The sequence below is a fragment of the Chelonia mydas genome, chromosome 15 (genome assembly GCF_015237465.2).
Source record: "Chelonia mydas isolate rCheMyd1 chromosome 15, rCheMyd1.pri.v2, whole genome shotgun sequence".
Taxonomy (NCBI): Eukaryota; Metazoa; Chordata; order Testudines; family Cheloniidae; genus Chelonia; species Chelonia mydas.
The window spans coordinates 32,320,658-32,344,681 of record NC_057856.1 but is presented as its reverse complement, the minus strand read 5'-3'; the positions used below and the strand labels follow the sequence as shown (position 1 = coordinate 32,344,681).

Here is a 24,024-nt window from a genome sequence, read left to right as displayed (position 1 = left end):
CTGGCTAGCAAGCTGTGTTTGTGCTGGGGGACGATAGAGGGGTGTGTGTATGTGTTTGTGTGTGTAAACAGAGGTGGATGGGCAGCTAGGGGGGTGGGTATGGGGCAGGGTATGTGTACATCTGTGAGAGATAGGAGTATGGGTACATGGGGGAGGGGGAACTTTACAGATGCATTTGTGTGGGTTGGGGTTACATGTATGGATGTTTGGGTGTAGAGCTGTGCGGGATGTGTGTACAGATGTGTGTTGGGTGTATGTGTGTGGCTGTGAAGGGTAGATGGGGTGCTGTGCAGGTATCTCTACACGTGTGTCAGAGGGGTATATGGCTGTGGAGGGTACATGGAAGCTGCGCGAGTGTATTTGTACAGATCTGTCTGGGGTGTATGGCTGTGGGGGTGTATGTGTACGGATGTGGGGGGGCTAGTGGCTGTGAAGGGTATGTGGAGGGCTGTGGGGGTATATGTGTACAGATTTGGGGGGTGGCAGTGGAGGATACATGGGAAACTGGCGGTGCATGTGTAGAGATGTGTGTAGGATATATTGCTGTGGAGGTGTATGTGTACAGATGTGGGGTGTACGACTGGAAGTATATGCGTACAGTTTTGTGTGGGGTGTATGGCTGTGGGGATGTATGTGTATAGATGGGGGGGTGTACGGCTGTGGAAGTATATGTGTATAGTTGTGTGTGGGGTGTACGGCTGTCGGAATGTATGTGTACGGATGGAGGGATGAATTGTTGTGGGAGGTGTATATGTGGGGCAGGGTGTACACACTGGGTGGTGTGGAACGACAGCTGTCTGGGTGGTGCGGGAGGGTTGTGGGGGTGTGCGTGTATGAGTGTAGGGGAGCTGTACAGCTGTATGTGTATGGCTGTGCGGGGCAGTGTCTACACACAGGGTAGTATGGAACGACAGAGCTGTCTGGATGGCGAGGGGGAAGGTTATTCAGGCTGTGCTATTACCCTGAATAATGAAACTTAGTTTCCCTGCCCCGGACCCCCTGGAGTGAGGAGTTTACAGGAGATGCAGAGGAGGCCTGGACAATGTTTTGGGCCTGGTTGTGGCCTTCAGGGTCTCTTGTACCATTGACTGCAGGGTTCACTGGCAAGTTCACTGATGGTAGTTCTGAAATTCCCTACATCTGGCAGCGGGGACATGGCAGATCTGAGCTGGCTGCAGAACAGAGGTTCTCTGTAGGACGTGACGGTGAAAGATGGTTTTCATGTCACACCTGCCTAGGCAAGATAAATGCTCCTTTTCTCTCCACACAGGGCAATGGGAAGTTTGCAGCAGGCTCTCGTGTGCTTTGAAAAGAGGCTAGTGGTGGCCCATGAGCTCGGGGAGGCGTTCAACAAAGCCCAAGCCTATGGGGAGCTGGGGAGTCTGCACAGCCAATTAGGAAATTATGAGCAAGCCATCTCCTGCCTGGAACGGCAGCTAAACATCGCCCGAGAAATGAAAGACCGGTCTCTGGAGAGCGATGCTGCCTGCGGCCTGGGGGGAGTCTATCAGCAAATGGGCGAGTACGACACGGCACTGCAGTACCACCAGCTGGACCTGCAGATTGCAGAAGAGACCAACAATCCTACATGCCAGGGCAGGGCCTATGGGAACCTGGGATTAACGTATGAGTCTCTGGGCACCTATGAGAGGGCAGTGGTTTATCAGGAGCAACATCTCAGCATTGCAGCTCAAATGAACGACTTGGTGGCCAAAACTGTGTCCTATAGCAGCCTCGGGAGGACACACCATGCCTTGCAGAACTACTCTCAAGCTGTGATGTACTTGCAGGAAGGTGAGTGGATGAATTATCCAGTGGCTTTACGTCTGCACAGGACGGGGGAGAGGGCATATCCGTGTGAAAGGGAGCGAGGTGTAGGAATGTGAGCATGTGTGTCTAAGACATTCGCTAGCTCTGACAGTATCCTGCAGACCCGTGCAGTTACCACCCAGGGCACTCTGCCCTTCATTAGTGGCCAGGCTGCCCAGACCTTCATGTAGCAGCACGTTGTGACAGACAAGGGAATGGCAAAGCTTTAAAAGCTTATACTGGCATTAGAAAAGGTTCAGAAAAGGGCAACTAAAATGATTAGGGGTTTGGAACAGGTCCCATATGAAGAGAGATTAAAGAGGCTAGGGCTTTTCAGCTTGGAAAAGAGGAGACTAAGGGGGATATGATAGAGGTCTATACAATCACGAGCGGTGTGGAGAAAGTGAATAAGGAAAAGTTATTTACTTGTTCCCATAATATAAGAACTAGGGGCCACCAAATGAAATTAATGGGCAGCAGGTTTAAAACAAATAAAAGGAAGTTCTTCACACAGCGCACAGTCAACCTGTGGAACTCCTTGCCTGAGGAGGTTGTGAAGGCTAGGACTATAACAGGGTTTAAAAGAGAACTGGATAAATTCATGGAGGTTAAGTCCGTTAATGGCTATTAGCCAGGATGGATAAGAAATGGTGTCCCTAGCCTCTGTTTGTCAGAGGGTGGAGATGGATGGCAGGAGAGAGATCACTTGATTATTACCTGTTAGGTTCACTCCCTCTGGGGCACCTGACATTGACCACTGTCAGTAGACAGGATACTGGGCTGGATGGATCTTTGGTCTGACCAGTATGACCATTCTTATGTTCTTAAAGGTCAGTGAGTGCCTTGCAGGGGGAGGATTAATGACTAAACTTCACTCCAAGCAGCGTAAGTCTCTTTGTAAAGCCAGTTTGCCCTGAGTCAAGAGAGGGAAATCTCCTCAGTGGGTGACATAGCAGGCCAGGGAATGACTTGGGTCCACAAAGCCTGTTTGTACTGAGGACAAACAGCCCCGCAGCCCACTTGGGCTGAGCTTTCCTCAGCTGGGAGCTACCTGTTTATCCCCTTCAGATTAAAGTGGGGATGGGGCTCAGAGCTGGAAAAGTTAACAGGCCCCTCAACCGTGCACCATGACAGTGTTGTGGGGGATGATCTGAGCGTCTGGGAGCCAGGGGACAGATGGAGGGCCCCCATTGATCCAGCCTTGCACGCCTTACCCTTGATGCTGCTGCACCATCTCCCAGGATAAAAGCATTGTCTGTTCAGCATGGCAGCAGCAGTGTGAGGAAGAAGACAAGCTGAGTGGATTGAATGGTGTAGGGGGAGCTGGGCTGCAGACTGATAGATTAATTACCCGAGTTAGCCTGGATTTCCTGGAAACTGACCTGAGCAGGATTTCAGTATAGTAGAGGGAATTTCAGTTAAATTGGTGGGGGGGAAATCAGTGCGGCCCCCTTTCCTGATAGGAGGTGACCTTCCTGCTGCTCTGGCTGCTGAGAATCCCTGCAGGCCACTCTTCTGCAGCTGAGCCCAGCAGCCCTTACCCCGCCTGGGCCTTTCCCTTACATTCTCTGTGATGCTTGAGACTAACCTGCTGGATGTATCTGACAACACTGGGGCCCATAGAGGTGTGACGTGTGGGGGCATTGTAGGAAATGCCTGTGGGTGTTGTTGGAAATGAAATGAACGTTCCTGTGATAGGTCAGATCAGAATCCCTGCCCTGCCTCTAGCTGCAACAGAACCCTCCTGTCTGCCAGGAAGGTGCTGGGAGACCTGGGGCAAGGGTGGGTGCTGAGGCATGTCCTGGTTAGCTGGATGTATTAGCAGCTGAGAGAGGGGGCCTCTCAGCTGAGGAGGGAGAGGAAGAAAGACTCCAGCAGCACTTGACAGCTCAGTGCAGTTTTGTTCGTCTGCAGTGTTTGAAGGGTTAAAAGCCAAGCGGCTATGGTGAGAGGCTGCCAGTTTGGGTGGGGAGAGGCTGGAGTGGCACAGAGGAAGGGCCTGGGTCCTAGCTCTGGTGCCTTCTCCCTGTCCTCTCCAGGCACTCCGGCTAGCCTGCTCCCTGCCGCTTGTGCTGGCGCACCCCTTGTGTTACTGTCACGCACCCTCCTGCTGACCCACTGACTCGGACAGCACAGGGAGCACGTACAGCACTTCTCTTCAAGGTGCTCTCAGCCGCAGCAAATCAGTTACGCCTGCACACGGATGAGTGTCCTATTAGCACTGCCGGGACCTAGCGTGAGCCTACTCCTGTCTGCAGCCTGGACACACCACTCCCTTCATCCCAACCCTACCCTCTTCCAGCAACAGGGAATCTTTTCTCTTGTCTTCACTTACTCCACTTCTCTTTCAGGACTGAGGCTTGCAGAACAGCTGGGGCGTAGAGAAGATGAAGCCAAAATCCGCCATGGCCTGGGCCTCTCCCTCTGGGCTAGTGGGAACCTGGAGGAGGCCCAGCACCAGGTAGGCAGCAGCTCCAGTGATAGGAGGCTCTCTCGTCCCCTATAATGCATCTCTCATCCCCTGTAATGCATTCTCTATGTGGTCCTTTCTTACACATGGTGCCCATTCAGAGATGACTTGTCACTGCCCACCTGGGTGCAGTCTCCTGGCCTTCTCTCCCTGGACACAGCTGTCTCTTCCCCTACAGAGCGGCCAGCCCCTCTGCCTTGGACACTGCAGCAATGGGTGTGATGAGCTGCTTGCAGACCAGGACTGGATGGGGCAGACCTGACCCCCGCTGAGAGCATGTTGGTCCCAGCTTCTTCCCCTCTCCTCCCTAGTCCCCCTCACTGAAGTGTCAGTGTCTGCACGCTGGGCCAGCTACAGTTCTGAGTGTCACCATGGGCTGTTCTCCCCTCCCAGCTCTATAGGGCGTCGGCACTGTTTGAAACCATCCGCCACGAGGTGCAGCTGAGCACAGACTACAAGCTATCGCTCTTTGACCTGCAGACATCATCCTACCAGGCCCTGCAGCGAGTGCTCGTCAGCCTTGGTAAGAGATTCCTGTGGTGCCCGTGGCTGTTGGGAGCTAGGCGTCTGAGTTCTTCCCTGGCTCCAGGGTTTGACCCAAGTTCCAGGTGTGAAGTTCCTCTCAAATGTTTCTAGTCTAGTAGTTAGAACAGGAGATTGGGATCAGGGTTCCTGTGCCTTTTTGTGCTTCTGCTGCTGGCAAGCTGAGCCAGTCCCATTGTGCTCCGTGCCTCAGTTTCCCCATGTGTAAGGCTACGTTTATGTCATGGAATTTGTGACTTCCAGAGACCTCCCTGACATTTTCTGCTTCAGCCCCTGGGGCTGCGGGACTGGAGCTGGCAGCTAGTGGGGCGCCGGCAGGGTTACAGCGACAGCCTCCTCAGGATCCACCTACAGGATTCCAGCGACGGGCAACAGCCCGCAGGAGGGTGGGGTGGGGAGTGAACCCTGCAGCTCCCAGCCACCACTGTGGCAGGAGAAACCATGGGAGCTACAGCAGTAAAAGTCACAGACAGGTCAAGGCTTCTGTGAATTTTTGTTTATTGCCCATTACCTGTCCGTGACTTTTAGTAGAAATAACCATGACAAAATCTTAGCCTTACCTATATGTAATGTGAGGATAATTCCTCACGGGAGCCTTGTGGGGCTGCACTTAACATTTGCATGAAGCACTGAGATCCTGGGATGAGGCATAGTTCAGGATGTCCTTTCCCTGATATTTCATTGCTTTCCCCTCTCAGCAGCACTTCCTTCAGCCCCTTGCTTGTGTACGATTCACTCCTGTGCCCCACAGGGCTGTGCTGGGTCACATCACAGAGCCCACAGCAGCACTCATCTCCCTCCCATTTGTGTGTAGACCCTTCCCTTACAGGCTTGGGTAGGAGATTTCCCTTCACAAATCAGCATCTTCTGCTCCCAGTGCCAGGTGCTCTTGTTCAACCTGCCTTTGCTAATACAAACAGAGCAGCCTGGCTAAAACCCTGCCAAAGCAAACCACTTCCCAGCACATACAATCCTCTGGAGGCCTGGGGAGAGAGTGAACCACACACAATGGATGTGAGTCACCTTGCTTAATGCACGACTGGAAGGTAGGCGATCGGACCCATGGGGATGAGGGTGGGATTAAAACCTTAGATAGAAGAGAAGAGTGTGACAAACATACGAATTGTCTGTAATGTTTTTAAGAACTATCTGTAGGACTCTGTACTTATTGCCTTGGCATTACTACCCAGTGGGTGCAGAAGAGTTAAGATTCTGCTCCTGGCGCAGAGCAGGAGACATGATGTATTTGGGGTGTTAGGAATGGGTCATTATGGATTGGGTTCAGCCAGTCTTTATTGGTGGCAGATCCCGGAAAGACAATGGGAATGCTGAGCAATTGACACTTTACAACAGGAAGTTCTGGCAAGGTGAACACACGAACTCAGCCAACCTGGCTTTGCAGCAGGAGGACACTGGACTGAGAGGTGACAGGAGGCAGTGATAAGAACTGGGCTCACAGAGACACAGAAGCTCACCTGGGACTGACAGGCAAAGAGATCAAGAAAGAGAGAGAGAGCCTGGATGGTTTCTGCAGCAGCATGGCTCGGCGTCGCCCAGGCATTGGCTAGTCTGAACTCTGTCTTACCTTTGCCTCTCTATCTCACCAAAAGACTTCCCGAGGCTGGGTTACAGTTGACTAATGAACCCTACTCTGTTCTGAAAAGGCTGCCTGAAGTCATTTCAGATACTTGCTGAGCTTCTTTGATCCCTGAAGAGCATAAATGTCTCTGAACAGCAGTCTGCTTCAGTCAGACTCTCTGGGCAGAGCTCTCAGTGAGAAGCAGGGGCACTGGATCCCAGACGCTCCGTTTCAGAGGTGTGGAGGCCATGTGGCCTACCCTTGTGGAAAAGTGTGACCTCTTGGGGTCTGGCACACTGAAGGGACAGCTTACAAGTCAGAGTGTAGCATAGATCCTGTGGATCTGTGACCGTGGTACTGGATATCTCGGATGTTTGATGTGCCGGGGAGTCCCAAAGGGCACTGGGTTATAGCCAGGGAAGAAGCAACATGCAGGCTGCGTATGATGACAGAGCAGCCAGCCAGGATGCTTGGGGTTGCTGGGGAAACAAAGACAGTCTGCTACCCTGTGACCTGGAGTGCTGCTGCCCAGCCGCCCAGTGGTGCTGGTCTGGACTGGAATAACTGCCAGGCTCTCTACCCCTTTACAGTGCTCTGCAGGGTCTGGTGCAGGCCTGAGACATGTCTTTGTTCCCTAATTGTGGCTCTTCTTCACAGGCCACCATGACGAAGCCCTGGCTGTGGCAGAAAGGGGGCGAACAAGAGCATTCGCTGACTTGCTGGTGGAACGTCAGACTGGACAGCAGGACTCTGACCCCTATTCGCCCGTCACCATTGACCAGGTTCTGGAGACTGTGAATGGCCAGAGGGGACTTGTTCTCTACTACTCGCTGGCTGCCGGCTACCTGTACAGCTGGTTGCTTGCTCCTGGGGCAGGTAAGGTTCCTTTCTGTAGATTAGAGCCAACTAGCAGAGCCTGGAAATCAGAGTTGGGACAGACCCATTAGGCTCTCGTCCTGTCCACCACCCAGAGGCTGGGCCTGTCACCCAAAGCCTCACTCTGTAATGTGAAATAGGCCCTGGATTATGTGTGCTTTGCTGCCACATCCTTATGCTCCCTGCTCTCTGATAGTGCTATGACAACTTTTCAGGGTGCTTATTCTGCAGTTGCTCATCACAGCTAATTTTACTGCAACTGATACTCGACTCTTGTTGGGAATTCAGTTAAATCTTGGTAGCTTTGGTGGCAATTCAGCTGCAGAGGTGCTGAGGGAATAGAGCCCTTGTCACCTGTACATGGGAATTGGCAGCTGCTGGGGGAACTTTCTTTCATCCTTTATCTAATATTATCATGAAAGCAGGAAAATAGGCTCATCCGTGTAAGCTGGATCAAGAGGCAGGCTGGCTCAGGGGATTGGTAATTGGAGATGAAGCCTTTCACCCTGAGGGCACTGGTTTGAATGCACACTCACAGGCCAAATTCATCTCTGCTCTAATTCTGTTGTAGTCACTGGTATTACTCTAGGGAGGAATTTGGTCTGAAGACAATAGTAACTAAAAGGTGTCTCCATCTGACAGCTGCTTTGGGGGCCCTGGTAAAATGAGATAGGGGCTTTGTCCAGTTCCTAGTGTACAAATATCCTCTCTACAGAAACCAGTGCTGCATAGCACCTTGCGGGCAGGCCAGGAGAGAGCCAGCCATGGAGACTGGACTCCCCTCTTAACTCTAGAGAAGGAGGCCTCCCCTGGTCAGGGTTAAGGTATGCTGGTGGGTCGGTGGGGTGGGGTGGGGTGGGGTGGGGAAAGGTTCACACTGCTGTGCTGGTGCCATACCTGAGGGAAGGTCTTGACATCACCCCAGAGCTGTCTGTCTATCACCTTGCCACCTTGGTTCCAGGGACCACTAGGGACATAAATTGGCAGCTCCTTCATGGAGCCATGAGCACAGATGTGTTGTTGGTGCAGTTTACGCAGTCCATGACACCTGTCCCTTCTGTGGCAAGAGAGAGACCCTAGAGCCTGTTTATTTCAGTGCACCAGGTTGCAGTAGGGTTGCCAACCCTCCTGGATTGGCTGGGAGTCTACTGGAATTGCCATTGATCTCCCGGTGACTATTGAAAGCAATCCAGGAGATTTTAATAGGTACAGTACAAATAATGACATTACATCATGTTGGGAAAAAAATCTCCTGGAATAGCTTCAGTCAGAGTTGGCAACCCGTTTCCTGCCTCCTCCAGAAACTCCTGTTGAAGCTCTGGCTGCACCTTTCCCTGCACATTTTTATTGATGTACTGTCCATGTGTGGCCACACAAAATCTCGGAGCCTCCCTGTCATCTTCCTCCTGGCGCTGGGCAAGAAGGCTATTTACCCGGCTAGGAAGAGCGAGTTGGACTGGGATGTTCTCTGGGACTGTGGAGAGGAGCCAATTTTTGTTCACTTTTTTTATCCGCGCATCCAGGCAGATTCCTCTTGGTGGCTTCCACTGTGGAGAGGTGGGCACTACCTGGGCTTCTCAGCTCAGTGTTCCTTTCTTGTACCCTAGTTTTGACACCTTCTTCCAGCATTTTTCATTCTTTGTCCCCTGTAACTACTCAATACCCATGTTTCTTTTGGTCCATACCCCTCTGTTGAGCGGGAGGACTTCATGGTTTTGAGGACTGATCTCCCTTTGGCTCATGGGGCCCAAATAGGCCAGCACATGCAGCATGCACAGAAATAGAGGAAAGAAAAGTTCAGTCAGAGAAGCATGTTCAGGGCTTTGACATTCACCCATAAATGGGAAAGTTTTCAGGTGCTTAATTTACCCATTTTTCAACAGCCAATCTGTCTGGATTTCCCACAGGGCAATGCAAAGAATGATAATGAGATTCCAAGCACGCTGCCTCCAATAGAGAATCTTTTATGTAACGAAAAGTCCTCACTTTAATTACATTTCTCTGTTTTATGCTTCCAAATGCATTTGACATGTATTAATTGAAGTGGATTACAGATAACAGGAGGGCAGCCCAGCTTCCTGATATGCCATCTAACTGTCTGATCCTCTGAATCTTCTTCACATGAACGTGGAAACATTTATCACAGAGGAGCAGAGCAGGAAGGATTAATTGGAAGAGGATCCCTTTTTGCAGGCAGCTGTTATTCATTATCTAATAAAGTGATGACTGTAAATCTTCAGGAGTTCTTCTTGTATATAATTTAATAATTGTAACCCTTCACCACGACAAAGCTAAAGAGATAAAGAGCACTAATTCAGATTGCATTGAACGTGGTTCAACAAGGAAAGCAAACACAAATGAACTTCTTCAGCTTGGATGACATATTTTTCGCTAGATGTATCTCTTTGGTTACTTACTCTAGGAGTGACTTAAATCCTTTATGGATCTGAGTGAAGAGACGTTACTGTCCCATTACACACATGGTCACTAATTGCCCTCTCAAACCATACATTTTGCCTAATAAAATGGTGGTGGTTTTACCACACTGGAGACAGACCTGGGCCTGGTAAGATGGTATCCGCTGGAGGAGCAGGGTTTGTCACTGGGATTCATAGAGATTTAGTCATGGCCCCTCCATCCCCCACCACAAGTTAGGGGCTTGTAGAAGAGCAGCCGCAACCAACCTCCTGGGGCACTTGGGTATGTAACTGCCCGGCCCTTGGAGGCTGTTCTGTGTAACTGAGCTTTGCGAGGCGGTGCTGGTTACACTGTCTGCTCGGACTGTCTCCCACTCTCAGACCCTTATTCTGCAGCTAGTTGCTGTTTCCCCTTTGGCTGCCTTACTGTGGGCTCTTATGTGGGAGTTCTCAGGCACTGACTCCAGCTCTCTACTTTCTTCTTGCCTTCTCCAATACGTACGCAGAAACTTTGAGGGCATCTCAGGTTCCTCATTCTAGCATAGGTAATATTCCCTTAGAACTCCCCACTCACCCCTTGACCATTTCAATGGATCCATTTGTGGCTGTTGCTACAGAATAGGTTGCTTAAGTCTTTTAATTTGACCGTCTCTTCTTACCAACTTGGTTTGTTGTTCATGTTGCCACTGCAAACAGGGTGCTCAGGGTAATCTTTTAAGAGTGATCACAGGTGCTGTGGCACTGCAGGGTTACTCATATTAGAAAGGGTGTGCTGGTCTGAGTGGAGGAGGGTTTTATCTGCAGTAATAGCTGAATCCTTGACAAAATGTTGCACTCCTGATATGAATGTTTCCTTTCTCTGGTGTGCCCCATTGTGTAATGTTCTTGCTTTAGTATTTTAATATGCATTAATCTACCTTTTACTTCTTTGCATGTGTTTGTTTTTGTGCATACGGGTGAAATGAGAAATCTCCATGTGACACAAGGAGATTCTGCTGTAGTAATAACATTTTTGTTCAGCCTTTCAGCCTTTGTGTGTCCAGTTTATGTGGTCAGATACTATTAATAGACATTTTTCATATGCTGCTATTGAAATGTGAATTTCCCTGGTAGATGCTTGCGAGAAACATCTGTTTTATAATTCATATGAGGCTGCTGTGATAGTAAGTGCCTTCTGAACATCTCATTAAAGCCCTGCTCAGTTTTCTTCCCTTGATCCATCATTTGCAAAGTACAAAACCAGATTTTAAAAGCAAAGTCTTAATATAGCATATTGGACTAACTCCTGGAAAGCCCTCTGGAGACACGGCATGGCATGCTTTGCTCCATTTCTGCTGGAGATGCCAACCCCTCAGGACTTGTAACAGTTGTACTGCTTTCTTTGTCAGTTGCTGGCAGTGCACTCTCTTCACACAGTTGATAATGCTGGTGATGAATGTGTCCTTGCAGGAATTCTGAAGTTTCATGAATACTATCTGGGTGACAGCATGGCAGAGAATGCCGGGGACATCCATGAAGCAAGCAGCGTGGGCTTCCAAACGGTTACCAATTCAGCACTGGAGCTCCACATCTCAAGTGTACGAGAGGCACTGGGCGTGGACTCCTACTATACCCGGTGAGTTAGGGGTTCATATCCTGATTCTCTTGCTCCCACCTGGAAGTCATGTATCCAAACAGCCTGAGAGGAGCTGATGGCTGAGAAGACTGAGAACTCTGATTTTCTGGGCCAAATTTTAAATAAGCTTCAGCCAAGCTGCTCTATTTTGTATCCACAGCCATCTGTGCTGCAAATAATAGATTATGTGCATGCAGATGGGGTTTGCACCCATAGACTCGATGGTTAGATGTCTCATTATCTGCTATATATGGGCAGATTCTGTTCAGAGGCACCCATGTAATTAATTCACCCTCAGAGATTTGCTCATAAAAAATTGCAGTTGCGACTTGGGGGAGAACATTTTTGAAATATGTCCCTTTATGGCTAGCAAATACCTCACGGGGAATGAACAGTCCCTCTGATCAATGTAGCTGCTATCTGACAACAGGTAGAGATTTCCTTCAGTTTATCCATTGTACAGGTATACGCCACAAGTATTTTTACACAATTTTTACTCTGTGGCTTGAACATGAATAGCTTAAATTCAAGCTGTGTGCTTAGCTGTGATTGGTCTCATGAGTCACATAGTGTTATTTGGTTCCCTGATTGGATGAGCACACAAGCACTTCCTGTACTGATACTTGAACATGCAAATTACACTTTGTCTTCTGCAAACACTTAAGCCTGCAGGAAGGAGTCAGGGACATCCCCATCCTTGCACCTGCTCTGTGAATTGAACCGGTGGGAGGTTCTACCATAAAGGATATGATGACACTTAGGCCATGTCTGCACTACCACTTATGTCAGCAAAACATATGTCACTCGGGGGTATGGGAAAAAACACACCCCTGAGTGACATAAGTTTCGGCAGCGTAAGAGGCAGTGTGCACAGCCCTATGTCGGCAGAAGACATGCTGTGCCAACATAGCTGCTACCGCTGCTCCTTGAGGATGATTTAATTATGTCAGTGGGAGTGCTCTCTCCCTTTGGCACAGAGCAGGTATACAAGAGATCTTACAGTGGTGCAGCTGCGTTGGTACAGCTGTGCCACTGTAAGCTCTCTAGTGTAGACGTAGCCTTAATCTTCTAATTAAAATTGAAACCCACTGTACAGTCATAGACTGTATGTTCTGAGCAGGTTGGTTTCATCTCAGGCATTGTTTGTGCCGTCAGAAGCATATGGCAGAAAAAGAATCAGGTTAGTAACCAACTTGCACTTTGTCTGATTTACCCCCGGTGAGGGGAAGAGCAAGTGTATTTGCTGGCCTGGGACATGTAGGAACGGCGGCAATGGTTTGTTCTGTTTTATTGTGTTTTAAATTTCTTTAAACTGAATCCACATTCTCTTGTAACTATAGCACTGTTTCTGCGGTACTGAGAATTGTGGGTGACTTTCCTGTGGTTGGATCACTAACACTAACGCAGGGCACTGCAGATGCTGCACTATAAGAAACTTTTTGCAGATCCCATCTTGCTTCTGATTTCAGTGATTAGTCCTGTGTGTTGAAGATCCATTTGTTTGTCTGACTCTCGTATTAGCAGGGAGGGAGTTCCCTGCTGGCTGGGGGCAGGGCATGCAGGATCTGCTTGCAGTGGGAATGATCTCATTTGTAATCTTGAAATCTTATGTTGCTGCCTTCATCACAGAAGTATGCGCTAGGTCATGGAAGGCTCTGCTCTGACTGAACTTCCTCAGGCCTGGACCCCTGGGGGCAGGGGGCAGTGATGGCTGAGTAGGACATCACTCAGAAAACTGATTTTTCATGCAAATAGTTCTGGCAAAGAAACAGAAATTTCATTTTTGTGGAATTGAGCCAAAAAGTAAATTTTGCTCAGGATTTTGTGGACAGTGCAGAAAAAGTTGCAAACACCTCCACCCCCCCACCCCCCCCGCAATTAATCTCTATTAATAGCTGTACTGGTGCCTGCCCCAGGAACCAGCCAGATCTGTGTACCTGGTGCTGCAGTAACGTGAGTCAGACCTTCCTGTGCAGAAGCTAGTAATAAAACCAAGAGGTGCTGCAGAGACCTCTCCCCAGCAATGCCTGTGCTCGCTCTGTCCCACATTCACACCTCAGTCTGATTTAGTTGGATTTTCCATTTGATTGTGTTAAGAGATTCAGGGTGATTTTTGCAATTCTGTCTGAGATGTTTTAACTGTGTGGAGTGTGATCAAATTTCCAGTCAGCTTCGTCTCTGATTTCTCTGACATCCCTGCCCTGTGATAGGATGGGACATCCTGGGGACACACGGTGGACAGCAATTAGCAAGCCATGCTGAGTTACTGAACAGATGCAGTCAGCATCTTAGAAAGGAATCCCTGGGGAGGCTGTGAATTCTGTTACCAAATGTGGGCATGGAGCTTGTTCTTCCCTCTGTGTCAGAATCTATAAGGAAGATGGAAGACCTGGGTAATTCTCAGCTTGGGCCCTAAAGATTTCTGAAACTACTTACCCTGGTGTGATCTCAAACTAAACTGAAGGGTGAGTGTCTGAGAGAGATGAGGGTACGTTGGAAAGGTTTGCAAGGCAGAGTGTTTCAGACTCGGACACTATAGTATACTAGCTTAGCCTCACCTTTTTTCTTCGGATGACTGGGGAGAAAACGCAACCTAAAAAGGTGTTAGAGAAAATGCCTAATTTTTGAGCTAGTGGGGAAAGGTGCCTTTGTCCAGGAATTCTGGCAACAAGTCACAGAACCAAAGAAATATAGAGCTGGAAGGGACCTCGAGGTCATTGGCCGTTCCCCCACACTGAGACAAGATTAAGTCATTGCTGTGTTTCTGGGTGTGGGAGCGCCACATAGTGGCGGGGGAATGAATGAACTCTGCTGTGCAGATTGGCCTCTTGCTCTTGATTACCGGAATTTGGATTCAGTCCAGACGTGACAAATTAGTTCAGAGTTACAGCCAAGCTGCTTAGTGCAAGCAGTGGATTACAAGGAAGGGATCAGCATTGCTCATTTTGTGTGTGACCTCCAAGGCTGCTTGAACTACATTGCTGCTGTCATGCTTTCCAAAGGCATGAAAACAAACCCCTCAGCTCAGACACAAGAGGGGAGTTCTGTGCCCATACCCGATTGAGATGGCAATCTAACACATGGTGGGTGCAACGTCACAGAGTCAGAGGAGGTTTCTCCAAGCAGTGCAGGAGACACACAAAACTCAGATTAAAAACTTCTTTCTAGGCGTAGGTGGGGCCTGAGCCCTGCTTTCCTCCCCTGGACGAACATCCTTTTGGACCCAGTGGCCTCGGAGGGTGCAGGGGATTGCAGCTGACAATTCCTTTCTGGTGGAGGAATGAGTTAAGGCCATTGGACATGCTTGTCAGGTTTGCAGCTGCCCATATTTTGGAGGTGTAATCCCCATCGGATCAGCCTTTCCATGGATTCCATACTTCCCATTTTCTTACTGGGACTGTCCCCTTCAGTCCGCATACAGGTGTGCCAGGCTCCTCAGCAAGTGAGTTCTCTCCTCCATAGTCAGAAGGAGACAGTGAGACACTGCTGAGGTGGTTAGAAGCAGTTTGTTATCATCAGGCATATCCAGGGGATAGGTCAGTGGTTTTGCTTCTGGTTTTCCTGGTTTAGGCCACTATTCCAAACACAAGCTGAAGCAGAGGGCACCAGACGTGGCTGGAAAGAGGAAAGTAATCTAATGATTTTGCTTCTTCTTTTTAAACTTTGCTCCTCAGCAAGTGAGTTCTCTCCTCCATAGTCAGAAGGAGACAGTGCGACACTGCTGAGGTGGTTAGAAGCAGTTTGTTATCATCAGGCATATCCAGGGGATAGGTCAGTGGTTTTGCTTCTGGTTTTCTTGGTTTAGGTTTAGGCCACTATTCCAAACACAAGCTGAAGCAGAGGGCACCAGACGTGGCTGGAAAGAGGAAAGTAATCTAATGATTTTGCTTCTTCTTTTTAAACTTTGCCAGGGAGCCTTACGCAGCTGCTGAGATTGGAAGCTGCTAGCAGATGGAGCACTCACAGGGCAGATGGCAGGAGCATAAACTCCATCCGCCAGAAGTAAATGTATTTAGTTTGGTCATCTCTCTGTGGCGTGGATTCTAAAGTCCTCCTGGCCTCTCTGCTTCTGGGTATTGAGATGTGACCTATCCACTAAGACCCGAAGCGCTACTTATGCAGGTAGTAATGGGAGGAGTAAGTTTCACCTATGTGGACGGCAACCAGCTCCACACATCAGATGTGGCAATGGGGCAAAGGGGATGATATGGGGGATGAATGTCATTTACTTATCTGCTAGACTAGCCACACTGCCAATCTCACTGGGTTTGTGTCTTTTACAAAGGCCTTAGGTATCCACAGGGCTCCAGGTGTCCAGTTTTGTGTTCAGGTATAGAAGCGAGGACTCAGGGACTACAAGCCAACTCTATGGGCATGACACTTACAGCAGCCACTTCTATAATTTAGTATAATGAAGGTGATGGGTTTGAAGTGACAAAATCTCAGGTTTCCTGGGGCTGTCACAGACAATGAAGGCCTTTTATTAGTGTTTGATGAGCTCAGACAAATAATACAATGTATGATTCTTAATCAGCCATGAGAGGTGGAATTGGCTTTAAAAAGTCAGTCACTTCCAATAAAATGTGTTGGCTACACAAAGACAATCTCATTGCGACATTCCTTAATTGCCTTTTCCTTTATCCCTTTGCTGGTTTTCCAACTGCATGCTAATCAGACACATGCAGGGAGGGAGTTCCCTGCAAAATAATGTCTCTCCTGATGCAAACTCCTTGCAGCGAGGAATGCAGTGGCTGTGACTGGCACCCTGCACTACACCCAGAGGCACTCCCACTCACAGTGTCTGCAGCGTTGTGTGGCATTCACAGCTAGAGACAGCGCAGGCCAGACTGACTACTGTCTCCTGGCAGCCGGGCCTATGCACTGAAAAGGATGGGACCCTCTGCAGGTGGGTCCCGGGGTGGGAATCTACCAAGGAGGAAAGAATGAACCTGCTGCAGGGCAGGACACAACTTCTCCTCCAGCATATCACTGAGCACACCACCGTGAAGGTTTGCCATATAAATTGGTGCACTTTTAACCTCCTGCCCGATACTGCCTGGTGGTACTCTCCAGAGAGCCCAAATTCAATCTGTCTTCTTAGCCAACTTGCTAGGAAGTTGCTCTCAGCCAGAGGGCTGTGGAGTTCTCCCGTCTGCACAGAACAGGTATATGGTTCCACTGGGCCTGACTTTGTTGTGCATTCTGCCAGAGAGAAAGAGAACAGCTTCCTTGCCACTGTCCCTACCATGATAGCGAGAGACAGAAATGCTCTCTGTGATAAATGACCAGACATGCAGTAGGGTGACCAGATAGCAAGAAAAATTGGGACAGGAGGTGGGGGGTAATAGGAGCCTATATAAGAAAAAGCCCCAAATATTGGGACTGTCCCTATAAAATCAGGACATCTGGTCACCCTAACGTGCAGTGAGTTCTGCACCACTGGTGCTTCAGCCTTCTCCCTCATTGCTCCATCAGTTGCGGGCCTTCTATGAGTGACCTCCAAGGGTTGGGGACAGTGTTGATGGGATCTGCCAGTGTTGGTATACAAGAGGATGTCCTGATATTCCACTAAACTATCAGCTAAGTGTATTTCCCCTACTGTTCTCTAGACAAGAGTTTGAGTGGTGGCTGGTGATTTGCAAAGGGGGGGACCACTGGGTTGAATTTCCAGAGACCTTTGGATGTTTCCCTTGCTGTCTCAGATGATGGTTCAAACATAAGAAACAGTCCTTTCCAGGAGAAAAACTGAACGCAAAAAATGTGTCTCCATTCAAGTGTCTGAAGCCTTGAGAAGCAGCTGGGCTCTTGTCTGTGGTTGGAAATACCTGAGACAGGAGAGTAGCAATACTTCGAAAACTGGCAAGAAACAACCTGCAGGGCTGCAGAAATCCAGCCTGACAGACAGTGATTTGGGCCCTTGATGACTTCAGCTCAAGTACTTCAGCCAAGAACACTCATACATAGAAAGACAAATTACAGCCCAGGAACTTTCAGGCTCTTTATATTCATGGGCTGCTCAGAAGATTCTTGGAAGCTGCCTGGAAATTTATGAGCAGTTTGTGAATGAAATTATTTTGCCAACAGCTCTCTGCATTTGCAAAGTCTTCTGGCCTGATTGTAATAACTGGCATCAAGTCCAGCGTGAGCAGAAATATTTGTCACCTGCATTATGAGGAAGGGGCCTGTCCAGAGCACTACCAAACAGAAAAGAAACTTTCCCTTATTGAGCAGGATGCCATATCAGGACCCTCGTGAAAACAAGTCACTTTCTATCTGCCTTTCAGTGGAAATCTGCCAAGTAAAACCCTGCCCTTCTGCTAGAGAAATCACTTGTGGGTTCCTTGAGACTTTCCAGCCATTTTTGTTAGCATGAAAATTATTACCTTAATCCTGAAAAAGCTAAACATGCTGTGCAAGCTCTGGAATATGTTCCTGTCTGAAGAGTGTGGTGGTTCCAGCCCAATCTCTGAGACTCTGTAGCACAAAAACACAGCAGTTCACAGCCCAGGACATTTTTTAAAGGGGAGCAGACAGGCACAACACAAACAACTCTGGAGCCATATTTACCTGGCCAGGGTGTGAGAGATAGGGGAAGGTGATGGGGAAGAGAAACAGATCAAAGAAGGTAGCCTCCCCCATGTGTCAAGAAAGTTAACTGGCTTCAAAGGCTTTAAAGAGAACAAGAGCGAGCATGCAGCAGGAGCAGTTAGCTGGAGATGGACTGCATGTATCTCGGAGAAAACTGATACTTGCCGCTCTCTGCTTTGCTGCCCAGTGTTCTGGGGGTGGGGGACCGGTGATGTCAGTGTGATCCGTGTGGGAAAAGGAGAAAGAACTGGGGGCTCAGGCTCAGTGCTGTGTGGAGGGTTTGTGTGTCTGGAGGGTGCGCCGGCAGCACCATGAATCTCTCATCCTTGCTACTTATGCAGCCACTTCCTGTAACTTCATTCGTGCGCAGAACGTGGCTGGGTTAGAAGAAGAGGAACAAAATACAAGAAAATGTTAGAGGTTTGGCTCTGGGATATTGCTGGATAATTATAAAGAAAAGAAAAATGAGTAAAAACCTGGTTACAGAAATTCCCAGCTGTGAAATGTTTTGTATGAAACTAAAGTAATAGCCTGGAAAATTCCTTTGCAGCATCCCAGATATTGAGATTTGAGCGTTCACATTTAGGAGAAGCAGGTCTACATGAGGCAGAAATCCAGGTGGGTCTTGTGGGTACCTATCATGTGTGCTTTCCTGGGATACTGGCTGTGAATGCAACATGTGGTGGTGTGTGCACAGACACATGTTCACATGCTTGCCCTGTAGTTGTCTGATGGAGGAAGCCAGTATGATCTAGAGGAAAGAACACAGGACTGGGATTCAGGGAGGTCCTGAGTTCTGATCCTGTCTCTGCCACTGAACTCACCATGTGGCCTTGGGCAAGTCACTTCCCCTTTCTCTTTCTGAGCTTCCCCATCTCTAAAATGAGGATAATATTCACCCACCTTCCTTACTGGGGTTTTGTGGGATTATGAATGTTCAGTGCTTTACACTAATGTGGTGTCTTTTAAGTAGCTATAAGTGTATGTACATGAGCGACAGGCACTGCCATGGGGAAGAGTAATAGGTAAACTATATAGCTAGCAATTGACTCTGTCCCCGACATTCCCAAATCCGCAATTATTGAATTCTTAATTATCCCTCATTTGAATAAAAGTGGAATTCATTCTGCTGAGGGGGTGTGACCTTCCAGGAACCTAGGGATGGCTCCCTGAAGGGAATCCAGAGCTCTTCACAGCTGCGCAATTAGGTTATTCATTTCACTGAAGGCTGCAGCTGTCAGAAACAAATGGCATGTGAGCAATTTTTTTAAAAAGGGCTCCTGGCAGAAGTGATGGGAGTATACCTGAGCTCAAATATCTCTAGGGGACCAGATGTAAGAGTGGAGGCGGCATCCTTCCCACTAAAGCCCAGACAAGCTTGAACCACGGTATCAGTGATATCCAAATAATAATAAATAATCACTAGATTAATGCCAACCCAACCAGCACCTTACAAGAAATGGAGGCACCAACTCCGTCCTCATCCTCCGTGGTGTGGCGGGTTCCGGAGCTGTGGAGATTTTATAGACAATATAGCCTGGAGTTCTTTTGCTCCTGTTGGTTGCAGACAGACCCTTAGGGTTACATTGTCCAAGCCATGCTTGGAGACTGGGCTGTGTGATTCCTTTTTTAAGTCAGTGTCTAAAATCAGTTCCCTCCATCCCCAGCTGACATTTTCTGGGCTTTGGGGATTGTATCCTGCATGTGGATGCTGCTTCCAACATGCCCTGTACGTACATGTTGGCACTGGATCTTTTCTATAAGAATTAGAACCATCCTTTCCGGACAGTGGGTAGTAACAAATAGGGCAGGAGAAACAGAATAGAAAGTGAGCTCCTTAAATCTGTCCCCATGTCTCCTTTTACCAATGGGGTTACAAATTCACCAAGGTTTAGGCAGCTGAACCCCGCCCTCTAGGAATGCAGAGACCCTGTCATCTCTGATGCAAATCTCCATTATGCTCTGACCTCTGTTTGCACAAGAGATTCACTGGATCACTCACAATTCCATCCACCATCAGTTCCCATAACAACATATAAGAACGGTCATACTGAATCAGACTCATGGTTCATCTAGCCCAGTGTCCTCTGTCTGATGGTGACCAGTGCCAGATGCTTCTGGCAGTTGGAGGTTCAGGGACATCTCGGAGCATGGGGTTGTGTCCCTGACCATCTTGGCGAATAGCCATTGATGGACCTATCCTCCATGAACTTACTTTATTCTTTTTTGAGCTCGCTTACGCTTTTGGCCTTCTCAGCATCCCATTGGCAATGAGTTCCACAGGCTGACTATATGTTGTGTGTAGAAGTACTTCCTTTTGTTTGTTTTAAATCTGCTGCCTATTCATTTTATTGATTGACCCTTAGTTGTTGTTTTATGTGAAGTTGTGACTGAGGTCACAGGGGGGCCATGCTGAGATTGCTCAATTAGGGCAAACTGTAAAGAATGGGGCAGGCAATCCCCAAAACTGGTGGTTATTTTAATACTTAGCTCCATCAAGCTACCAACAAAACAGCTTCTATAATACCTTATTGATTACCCAGAAGCCAAAAACATAGCTCCCTTAAAGCAACCCAGCCTTTGGGCTCCCACCCTGACAGCCAAGTCAAATATGATGAGGATTATTGAAAATCTTGTTCATCATATAAAAGTTCTACCAATCCCAAAGGAAACAATACCTCCCCAGGTCAATGAATATTTTAGATCTTACCCAAAAACACGCTTATAACCAATTGTTATTAACTAAAATTTATTAAAAAAAGAAAAGAGAGTGATGATTGGTTAAAGGATTATTATACATACAGACATGTATAGAGTTCTTAGGTCATTTTCATAGTAGAGATGATGAGCTTTAGAGTTGCATAGAGTTCTTTCAGAATTAGTCCACTGGTTCGTTCAATCCAGTGTTCAATATTAGGGTGACCCAGAATGAAACTGGAGATCTCAATCTTGTGGCTCAGACTTCCCCTGATGAAGCATAAGCAGATTTGAGATGAAAGGATCAGGTCCCAAAACGCTCTTTATACTTTATTCGGGCAGCCTCTTGACCACATGCAGTGCTTGGGTGAACAATAGTGTCTTTAAAGTAACCTCCTATTTCCTAAACATCACCAGTAATTAGCTACATGTATTAACATAAATCTCCCACCATTTGCAGGTGATTTGCTTTATACTTCAAAGAGAAATTACGACAGTGATATTACTACATTCACAGTTCATTTAAATGTTAATATCTCCTTTTGATCTCTGAATTAACAGAATACAGGGATAGACAGGTTTGGTTACATTGTTAACCTCTAACAATATATATGTACACATACAAAAACACAGATATTATCTACTAAAAAGATGGAATATGGGTCAATTAGCCTTTCTGACCCTGTGTCACAGAAGAGTTAAATAACACTTCCCTACTCACTTTCTCCACATGTTCGTGATTTCATACAGATTTAGGTTATTTTATCTCCTCTTCGTCATCTCTTTTCTAAACTGAACAGTCCCAGTCTTTTTAATCTCTCCTTGTACAGAAGCTGTCCTATACTCCTAATCGTTTTTGTTGCCTTTCTCTGCACCTTTTCCAATTTTAATATATTGGAGCAATATAAATATGGGGCAATGAGAACTGCACACAATATTCAAGGTGTGGGCATACTATGGATTTACATAGCGGCATTAGGATATTTTTGTTTTATCTTTCCCTTTCCTAACATTTCCTAACTTTCTATTAGCTTTTTTGACTCCACTGCTCATTGAGCAGATGTTTTCAGAGAACTATCCACGATGACTCCAAGTTTTCCTTCTTGAGTGGTAACAGCTAATTTAGATCCCATAATTTTGTATGTATAGTTGGGATTCTTTTTTCAAATGTGGATTACTTTGCATTTGTCAATACTGAATTTTATCTGCCATTTTGTTGCCCAGTCAATCCAGTTTTGTGAGATTCCTTTGTGACTCTTTGCAGTCTGCTTTGGACTTAACAGTCTTGAGTAGAATCAGAGAAATGTAGGTCTGGAAGGGACCTTAAGAAATCATGAAGTCCAGCTCCCTGCTCTGTGGCAGGACCAAATAAAGCTAGACCACCCCAGACAGGTGTTTGTCCAACTTGTTTTTAAAAACTATCAGTGATGGAGGTTCCACAACCTCCCTTGGAAACCTAGTCCAGAGCTTAACTACCCTTATAGTTAGAAAGTTTTTCCTAACATCTAACCTAAATCTCATTTGCTGCAGAGAAAGCCCATTACTTCTTGTGCTGCCTTCAGTGCACATGGAGAACAATTGATCACCATCCTCTTTATAACAGCCTTTAACATATTTGAAGAGTGTTCTCAGGTCCCCCCTGTGTTCTCTTCTCAGCACTAAACATGCCCAGTTTTTTTAACCTTTCCTCACAGGTCAGGGTTTCTAAACCTTTTATCATTTTTGTTGCTCTCTTCTGGACACTCTTCAGTTTCTCCATGTCTTTCCTAAAGTGTGGCACTCAGAATTGGACACAGTACTCCAGCTGAGGCCTCACCAGTGCCAAGTAGAGCTGGACAGTTAGCTCCCATGACTTATGTATGACAGTCCTGTTAATACACCCCAGAATGGTATTAGTCTTTTTCACAGCCACATCACATTGTTGACTTATATTCAGTTTGTGAACCACTATAACCCCAGATCCTTTCAACAGTACCACCACCTAGCCAGTTATTCCCCATTTATTGAATTTCATTTTGCTGAATTCAGATCAATTCTCCAATTTGTCAAGGTTGTTTTGAATTCTAATCCTGTCTTCCAAAGTGCTTGCAACCCCTCCCAGCGTGGTGTTACCCACAAGTTTTATAAACATACTCTCCACTCCATTATCCAAGTCATAAATGGATAATCCTGGTCCCAGGATGGACCCCTTCGGGACCTGACTCAACATTTTTTTTGCTGTTAGTATTTGTGTCCTTCGCTAGATTGTTTTTTGAATTCTTTCTTGGCCTCCTTTATTATACTTTTACGCTGGACTTGTCAGAGCTTCTTTCTGTTTTTCTCGCTATTTTCTCTTTGTAGGTTGAGCTTAAAGAACCCACCCTAACATCAGAGCCCAGGGGGTCTGCGTGCATTGGAGGGCAGGGAGGGGCTTCTCCCCGTGCTATGCCGTTCCTGCAGCCAGGCTGTCATTCAGCACTCTTTCAGGGCCACACCCGATAATGGCAAGTGGTTTACCTAAGCCATGAGCTTGAGGAAAGAATCCTCCCTGGCTCAGGTCATGACAAGTTCGGGAGCATCTGATGATGACTGAAAAGGAAAACGGTTTTGCCTAGGAGCTAGAGGCAGAAGAAAGTTCCCTTGGCAGCTGCTGGGGGCCTGCGTTGCAGTCACGGATTCACTGGTTGGGATGGAGTGTCCTTTGGAAACAAGGTTATCAGGATTTGGGGGCATGGAGGGAGGCGTTAGCTCGTAGTGTGTTCCTAATGCAGCATGCAGCTTTGTCGCTAAATGGCTTACAGGATTGAGAGGGCAGCAAATGGCTAGGGCTGAAGCTCCTGGTCTGTCCCTGTGGTCTCAGAGCTGGCTTAGTGTGATTTGCTGCAGGGAATTAAATGGACAGATTCTTTTCACTTGGTGGCTTTATGTGGAACTTCATACACCACTTTGAAGCTACTTCCCAGCGTGTACCCTGTGGGGCTCTCCTTTGCTTGTCACCAGACCTGAGAGTGCCAGGCCCCCAAAAGAGATTAGAGCAACTGCTCTCCCGGACCTCCTGCTCTCTGGGAGTTACTCTTTTCCTGCCAGCAAAGAGCAGAGAGGGTTAAATGTGAAACACAGCACAGGTTTAGCACAAACCCGAAGACTGCAGTTTGACTTTGACTCCCCAGTTCATGCCCTGGCCATGTTTTGTTTTGTTTTGTTTAAAGGCAGAGCGCAGTGCCTCGTGGCCTGTGCTGGGAAGGGATTCCCGAACATCCTTCTGTCGGTGTCTATAATTCTTCAAACACCGTCACAGTGTGTTAATCAAGGAGCTGCATTTCTATGAATAAAGTGCCTTAATCCTGTGGTGTTAGAGCAGGGGTGGGCAAACTTTTTGGCCCAAGGGCCTCATCGGAGTTTGGAAACAGTATGGAGGGCTGTGTAGGGAAGGTTGTCCCTCTGCAAACAG

At 47.7% G+C, this 24,024-nt stretch overlaps 1 protein-coding gene and 1 long non-coding RNA gene across 6 annotated transcripts in view; one reads left to right on the top strand and one right to left on the bottom strand.

The window, feature by feature from the left end:
• The window catches only part of TTC28 (tetratricopeptide repeat domain 28), a 496,060-nt gene that overhangs the window by 414,209 nt on the left and 57,827 nt on the right, over positions 1–24,024 (top strand). For all 3 annotated transcript variants that reach the window (XM_043529451.1, XM_037878986.2, XM_037878987.2), the window contains 5 exons: positions 1,271–1,794; positions 4,161–4,270; positions 4,673–4,802; positions 7,059–7,277; positions 11,144–11,309. In XM_043529451.1, coding sequence (XP_043385386.1) covers positions 1,271–1,794; positions 4,161–4,270; positions 4,673–4,802; positions 7,059–7,277; positions 11,144–11,309 — 1,149 coding nt within the window. The remainder of the gene's footprint in view (positions 1–1,270; positions 1,795–4,160; positions 4,271–4,672; positions 4,803–7,058; positions 7,278–11,143; positions 11,310–24,024) is intronic.
• LOC119563792 overlaps positions 20,630–24,024 on the bottom strand; it is an 87,204-nt gene continuing 83,809 nt past the window's right edge. For all 3 annotated transcript variants that reach the window (XR_005222404.2, XR_005222403.1, XR_005222400.1), the window contains one exon: positions 20,630–20,864. This is a non-coding gene — a long non-coding RNA (uncharacterized LOC119563792). The remainder of the gene's footprint in view (positions 20,865–24,024) is intronic.